Consider the following 7,634-nt stretch of genomic DNA (forward strand, 5'->3'; position numbering starts at 1 on the left):
TCGATGACGATCTCCACCTTCTTGATCCAGCAAGAGAGGCGAATAGGTAGATGAGTTCTCCAACACGACGGCATGGTGGTGGTGGTGGTGGATCTATTCTAGCACGGCTTCGCCTAAGCACCGCTGAAACTAGACTAGAGGAGAAACAGATCTAGAGAGAGGGCAGCACATGGTTGTTTTTCTGTGTCTCAAAAACCCTCAATACCTCTAGTATATATAGGAGGGGATGGAGGGAGGGGAGGAGGCAGCCTCAAACCCTCAAGGTTTGGCCGAAATTGGAGGTGGAGGAGTCCTACTCCAATCCTACTAGGAATAGGATTCCTCCTTTCCACTTGGAAACCCTTTCCACCTTTTCCACCTTTGGATTTTTTGCCTCTCAAACCTCATCGGTCTTAGTGGGAGCTTATGTAATCCCACTAGGGGCTGGTTTGTATCCTCCCATAGCCCATAAGGCCCCTCGGGGCGTGACACCCCTCCCGATGGTCCCCGGTACCCTCCCGGCACTCCCGGTACACTACCGATGAGCCTGAAACTTTTCCGGTGACCAAAACAGGACTTCCTATATATCAATCTTTACGTCCGGACCATTCCGGAGCTCCTCGTGACGTCCAAGATCTCATCCGATACTCCTAACAACTTTCGGTTACCAACACATATAACTCAACAATACCGAAACGTCACCGAACCTTAAGTGTGCAGACCCTGCGGGTTCGAGAACTATGCAGACATGACCGAGACACCTCTACGGTCAATAACCAATATAGGGACCTAGATGCACATATTGGCTCCTACATATTCTACGAAGATCTTTATCGATTGAACCTCTATGTCAAGGATTCAGTTAATCTCGTATGATGTTCCCTTTGTCCTTCGGTATGTTACTTCCCGAGATTCGATCATCGGTATCTCTATACCTAGTTCAATCTCGTTATCGGCAAGTCTCTTTACTCGTTCCGTAATACAAGATTTTGTGGCTAACTCCATAGTCACATCGCTTGCAAGGCTTATTGTGATGTTGTATTACCGAGTGGGCCCCAAGATACCTCTTTGTCATACGGAGTGACAAATCCCAGTCTCAATTCACTCCAACCCAACAGATACCTTCAAAGATACCTGTAGAGCAACTTTATAGTCACCCAGTTACGTTGCGACGTTTGATACACACAATGTGTTCCTCCGATGTCCGGGAGTTGCATGCTCTCATGGTCATAGGAACAGATACATTGACATGCAGAAAACAGTAGCAATAAACTGACACGACCATATGCTACGTTTATAGTTTAGGTCTTGTCCATCACATCATTCTCCTAATGATGTGACCCCGTTATCAAGTGACAACACTTGTCTATGGCTAAGAAATCTTAACCATCTTTGATCAACGAGCTAGTCAACTAGAGGCTTACTAGGGACAGTATTTTGTCTATGTATCCACACATGTATTTGACTTTCCAATCAATACAATTATAGCATGGATAATAAACGATTATCATGAACAAGGAAATATAATAATAACCAATTTATTATTGCATCTAGAGCATATTTCCAACATGTAGAAGGTCTGGAAGAGGGCCAACAAGGGCATCACCCCCAGAAAGCCCTTGCAGAGATAGGCGAAGGTGGCAAGGAGGAAGACGGAGTTGGGATGGAGATAGAGCGTGTGCATATGTAGTGCTCTAGAACCGCGCTGGAGAAGTATAAGAACGGAGGGAGCAGACCTCCAAAGGTGGAGAGGAAGAAGAATGGGAACGTCGTCACTGACAGCTCCCTGGTCGGCATCGAGCCCGACCAGATCTTGGTGGCCTTGTGCTCATTATGAGCGCTGGCCATAACAGGGGTGAGCTTCTGCAGCCTTCTTGGCTCTTGATGGTGGAGGGCAACACCGTCGGCTCCACCTGCGCCCCGTTGGCGGCGGTGCTCCTCTTCAGCGCCATGGTGGCGGAGAAGCAGCGGCGGAGATGAAGGAGGAGGCAGAGAAGTAGAGCGCGAGCGGTGTGTGCGCAAGGAAGGAGAAGCAGCGCGCAAGGGAGGCGTCTGGAGGAAGGCAAGCAATGATGGTCTTGCCCGACAATCTTAAGGCACTTACCGAGGCGTCGTTGGAGAAGTGGGTATGTCCTGTCCCATCGCTGCTGACACGCGTCATCTCATGGCCCGGTAGTTCGTCACGACTCGCGGCACTTCGACCCATGCCGTTTCGTGCTCCACTCGCGGAACATACACACCACACGCACCGGGCTACTGTCAATGCAGTGGAACCAGGGTACCATGGCCCATTTACTGTCGGCCCAGCAGCTCAACAAAGGCAAAAAGGAAAAGCGATTCATTTTGGAAAAAAGATAAGGTAGGAAGTGTTCGTGGCTGTGGGAGACACAATGGAGATTGATCACACGGCGCGATCAGTCCAATCTTCTGCCAGTGCGGCGAGTTTAAGCATTTTCCTTTTTCTTTGGAAATAAATGGTTGCAAGGTTATGGTGCAGGGATGCTGGGCGATCTCTTTTCTTTCTCTGGATCGGGTATACTATCCGCTGTAGGTGAGCATCTTCCTCCTTTTCCCACACTATAATCTCTCACAATCTAGTACCGGGTTAATGTTTTAACCAGAACTAACAATCAACTTTGTAGTTATAACCAAAATGCAAGCAACTTAATAACACTAGGCCAATGACGGCATGGGCATAACACTAGGCCAATGACGGCATGGGCATAACACTAGGCCAATGACGGCATGGGCATGCGGTAGTTGCTTTTATTTTTATTCGTCGAGCGGAAGAGGCTGCCTTTTTATTACATCGCACACAGACCATTTGCTACATGAGGTTTGTTTTATTACATCACACAGACCATTGCTACATACGGTTCCTCCTCACGACACTAACATCTGAGCCTGCTCATCTTCAGTGCAGCTCCTTGAGGAAGTCTGCGTAGTCCACCAGAACCTACAACCGGAGGAATAACATTAGTCACGTACTGATACTGTGGCTGGCTGGTTGCAAAAGATAAGTCATTTTCAGTAGTAAAAGCAACCACTACATCAGTTAGTAACCACGCCTGCAACCCAGTTTACATACAGGGTTTAAGAAATCATGTTCAGTATTAACAATCATGCTGCAGCGAAATTTGAGGTGAAGTTCCACCTCACTTGATTAATTTGCTTTGCTACGCCTAGGATGCATACCAGCCTCGATTGTGTTCTGCTAACTAAGTGGGTGACGCCTCAAAACTGTTAAAGTTTATTCTCTAGACAATAGATGATGGTGACACAACTGGAGGAACTACAGCTCAGACTATTAATATAAACCTCTATAAGATTATGTTGTTTTCCAAGTTCTATTTTATTTTACGAAGTAACAATTGTCCTTGAAGGTGCCAATCCAAGAGGTCTCTGAAACTATGTACTCTCTCCGTCTCTGAAAAGGTCTATAATCTTTTTTTGATGTCAAACGGTGCAAGGTTTGACCAAGTTTGTAGTATAAATTATGAAAAACTATGGTACCAAATTAATATTAATATTATTAGGTACACAGTAAAATATATTTTCATAACATATCTATTTAGTAGATATTGTAGTTATAGATAGTTTTTCTTACAAACATGGTCAAACTATGTACGGTTTGACTTCAGACAAATTTATAGGCCTTCTTTTCAGAGACAGGAGGGAGTATGTACCAACTGGCAATAGTTCGTTTCTAGAGAGGAACTAGCAATTAAGCTGTGACTACAGTAGTTGTGCAGGCCAATTGAATTGTCCTTCGTTTCGTTTCAAATTAATTCATTTAACTGCCAAAGTACATTGACTACGGTAAGCTCTTCAAATTTTAAACCAATCATTGACTACAGCAAGCACATCTTGAATTCATAATTAACTGTTAATGACCCCCTCGATTCAAATAAAGCAGTGTTATGCACAAGACATCCAGAAGACATACCACTTTCCAGCCATCTGGGTCAAGGAAAGAGGTGATTTTGGTGTTCAGCCCCGGTAGTGGCCCTGGCTGCCTTAGAATCTTTCCACCTAGTTCTTTGGTAACCAGCTCAACTGCTTCGGCGCTCTTGTACACATCGTCAGTGCCAATAGCAACCTGCACTTAGGCAACACAATAATTAAGAAATGCCAAAACTTAGAAAAGGAAATAAGCGCAGAAGAAAACCTGTCAATACCTGAGCATATGCATTGCCCTTGTTATATTCCGTGACACCATAGTTGTATGTCAACTCCAGAACAGTGGTCTTGTCCTCCTCAGCATAGCCCATCATGGCAATGGTGTACTGCACAAATCATAAATATGCTCAGTGTATCAAAATTTAGAGGACAAATGGCATCAACACAACAATTGTCATGTGATGTACCTTATACTGAGGCACATCCTTCTTCCTCAGAAGCTTCATCCCAAGGGCCTGCATAAAAGTCAAATGTTAGAATATCCCATATAAAACTATAGTTCTAGAGAATATACAGAAAGGATACTGTCTCTTAACATTTCAAACAACCTCCCATTTTACAAAACAATACCTTCTCGTAGAACATGATAGCCCGATCAAGGTCACCAACACGAAGCATAACTTGACAGAGAGGCTCAGGCGTCGGACCCCTCTGGATAAGCTCAAACAAGTAACCATCTGGGTCTTGTGCAAAGGCAATCACAGTGGACCCTCCCTTGACAGGACCAGGTTCACGAGTGATCTTACAACAATCAGATGATTTAATTGTCTCAGACAGCTTGTACACCTGCATTGCATCCATGACATCAAACAAGCCCAAGGGTCTGTAACATAAAGGGTAAGATGTTGCAGGTAAACAATACATACATCCTCATTTGCGATGGCAAAATGTCCAAAGCCCGCTCCAATGTCGTACTTGTCAACACCATAATCTATCAAACGAGAACGAGCATATTAGCACAACAGGAGGTGGCAAACAATGACAGTATAGTCCCACAAAATAGTTTATCGGTTCATATGTAGAGAGAAGAACAAGGCCCCGTTAGTTTGCCAGTCTTCTCACTGAGGTGGATACACACTTTGCCCAAACATTAACAAGAATATCAAACCGGCTGCATTAGAAACAACTGTGAGTGGACGATGAACATACTGTAAGTCAGCTCAAGTGCAAAATTAGTATCCTCAGGTCCAAACCCAAGAAACGCATTGGTGTACTTCTCTTCTGGGACATCTCTTTTCCTCAGCAGCTTCATCCCAAAGCATTCTGTGTAACACCTATGAGAATTAAGTCACCCGCATTAGCCCAAACATACTAGTAATGATATTGCAAATATCACCGTCTACCAAAAGCATAGCCAACATACTTAATGGTTTTGTCAAGATCTCCCACACGGTAAACAGCATGCAGCATCCTCTTTTTGTCCTGCTTAGGCCATTCCAGCACGGCCTCGGCGGACTTTCCAGCTTCGCTACCGGTAGCCATCCCTGTTGTCACCTGTAAGAGTTGTTATGCACTCAATTATTATAGCAAGGAAAGAGGTAAGAGCATCTGTAGCAGCTTGTGTGTGTGTGTATATATATATATATAGACAATGGTCCAAAACGATTCCCTCTCAAAATTTCTAGTTTTCCAGCAGATTGTCTATACTCTCTCCTATATATCGTATACTCCCTTCGTTCCTAAATATAAAACCTTTTAGAGATTCTACTATAGAATCCATACGGAGCAAAATAAAAGAATCTACACTCCAAACTAAGTCTATAGTGAAATCTCTAAAAGGTCTTATATTTAGGAACAAAGGAAGTAAAAGCAAAAGAATACAGTAGCAACAGCACTCCTCTATCAAAATTATCCTAACTAAATACTGCACCTCCCTAAAAGCAAAAGAATACAGTAGTGAGTAACAGCAGCATCACTGGATAAATTAGCAGCAACTAGCGGCAGGACTGGATAAATAAGTAGCGCCCCCAAATCCCTGCGCTGAGGCGAAAGGATCCCAATCCATCCATGAGCACCTCCCCCACAGCCCAGCCGCTACCACGCCAGGAAGATGTTCTGCTAAATCAAAGTAAAAATAAAAATAAAAACCAGCAAACTGCACGCATAGTTGGATTGGGGGTGGTTCTAAAAAATCCGGATCGGGGGTTTTCCCATGATTCACTCTGTTTTCCAAAAATCCTCCCCAGACGCAGTGCTTGAAACAAATCAAACTACATACAGATACGAATCCAAATAAGAAAGGGAAGGAGGCCATCTATCAGAAACCTGTAAGAAATCTACAAGCAGACATTAAAGGAACGGCGAATCGGAAAACTACGCACCGGCGCGTAAAGGAAGCAAGCGGAAGAGAGGACGAAGGAGATGGATTTGGGGATGCTCACCCCGGAAATACGATCCGGCAGAGATCCGTCCCACGCTGATGAGGAGCTCAGTCTAGAGGCTTCCAAGGAGAAGAGAGTCCGGCACCGATACTTATGATTGCGTTGATGGCGACGTGGTACCTCCTCACAGGCTGTAAAAGCGCATCCCTCCCACTAAAGCTGGCCAGATGGGCTGTGGGCGCGTGTCGGCATGGATGGGCCTGGCCCAGCAAGGTTACAAATGGGCCATGCCGGCACTCAAGATAAGATTGACATGCACGGAAGCAAAGAGCGCTTCTTCGGGGAGCCTTAAGAGCATCTCCACTCGCACATCCCCTTCCAAACATGCTCTTTTGCGTGACTTTTTAACGTCGATGGTGTAAAATCGATTCAGTCGCGTCTTTAAGAGGTCGTTTTTCGTCGATTCGGGTCGAAATTGGACCGACAGTCCCAAACCGAACCCAGCGTGCTGGGGTCGTCCGGGGCACTGGCGGAAAACGTTTTGGCGCGAAAAAACATTGGGCCTGCCAAGTCAGCGTGTGGTCGCACGTTCGTCGTCCTCATTGCCTCGTTTCCCGCAGGAACCAATGTGAAGGATGCGTCGCCGGTCAGCCTTCCATTGATTCATGGGCGGCACAGTGAAGGTGCGGCGACGAGCGTCCCGACGACGCACGTCCCGTCGGCTCCTGCCACGTGTTCACACACCGCCGCTTCGCGTGCCCGCCCGCTCGCTGCTATATAAGGTGACCCACCCCCTGCCGGTGGCCACACGCTTCTCCCCGCCGACGCTCTCTCCTCTTCTTCTTCGCCACCGACGCCTTCTCTTCTTCTCCTCCCCAATGGGCGAAGGCTACCCTAGCGATGGAGCTGCCGCCAATGGCTTCGGCCGCCTCGGCGACCCAGGACAGGGGAGCAGCAAGGACGGCACTCCAGCGGGCGGCAACGGCGATGACGGCAACGGCGACTACACCGCCTTCTACAAGCTCCTCGGCAGGTAGAAGGCAGCGGCGACGGGCGACGGCGACTTTAGCTTAGTTTTAGTTTTAATTTAATGTTTATTTATGTTTTTCTAGTTTTTGTACAAATTTTAATGAAGCTATGAATTTCGTATGAATTTTGCTGAGTTTTGGCCAAATTTGGGGCGATTTAAAAAAAAGTAAACCCTTTCGGGAGACCATTGGGGCGACTGCGAACCCGAGCCCCCCACCCCCTAGGCGACCCTGTTTCACGGCCTTGGAGGGGCGAACGACTGAAGATGCTCTAAGGGTCCCTTGGGGTGGTGAAAGCGTGCCTCTTGCACGTTCTTAGCCGCCGGCGCGTGTCATATCCTAAACT

The 7,634-nt window shown here is 46.5% G+C and overlaps 1 protein-coding gene across 4 annotated transcripts; it reads right to left on the reverse strand.

Moving 5' to 3' along the window:
- Positions 1-2,748: 2,748 nt before the first annotated feature.
- LOC123407128 (lactoylglutathione lyase) lies at positions 2,749-6,517 on the reverse strand. Of its 4 annotated transcripts, none has more exons than XM_045100189.1 (9): positions 6,321-6,517; positions 5,303-5,433; positions 5,089-5,213; positions 4,806-4,870; positions 4,510-4,725; positions 4,347-4,394; positions 4,158-4,265; positions 3,926-4,078; positions 2,749-2,935 (listed from the first exon to the last, which is right to left on the reverse strand). In XM_045100189.1, the coding sequence occupies exons 2-9, from the start codon at positions 5,419-5,421 to the stop codon at positions 2,894-2,896; spliced, it is 876 nt and encodes a 291-aa protein (XP_044956124.1). In that variant the 5' UTR covers positions 5,422-5,433; positions 6,321-6,517; the 3' UTR covers positions 2,749-2,893. The 4 variants fall into 4 exon arrangements, with proteins under 4 accessions (XP_044956124.1, XP_044956127.1, XP_044956128.1 ...); XM_045100192.1 differs by having other exon boundaries at positions 5,303-5,423; positions 6,321-6,427; XM_045100193.1 differs by having other exon boundaries at positions 5,303-5,423; positions 6,261-6,422.
- Between the last annotated feature and the right edge of the window lie 1,117 nt (positions 6,518-7,634).

Source organism: Hordeum vulgare, chromosome 7H (assembly GCF_904849725.1).
Source record: "Hordeum vulgare subsp. vulgare chromosome 7H, MorexV3_pseudomolecules_assembly, whole genome shotgun sequence".
Lineage (NCBI taxonomy): Eukaryota > Viridiplantae > Streptophyta > Magnoliopsida > Poales > Poaceae > Hordeum > Hordeum vulgare.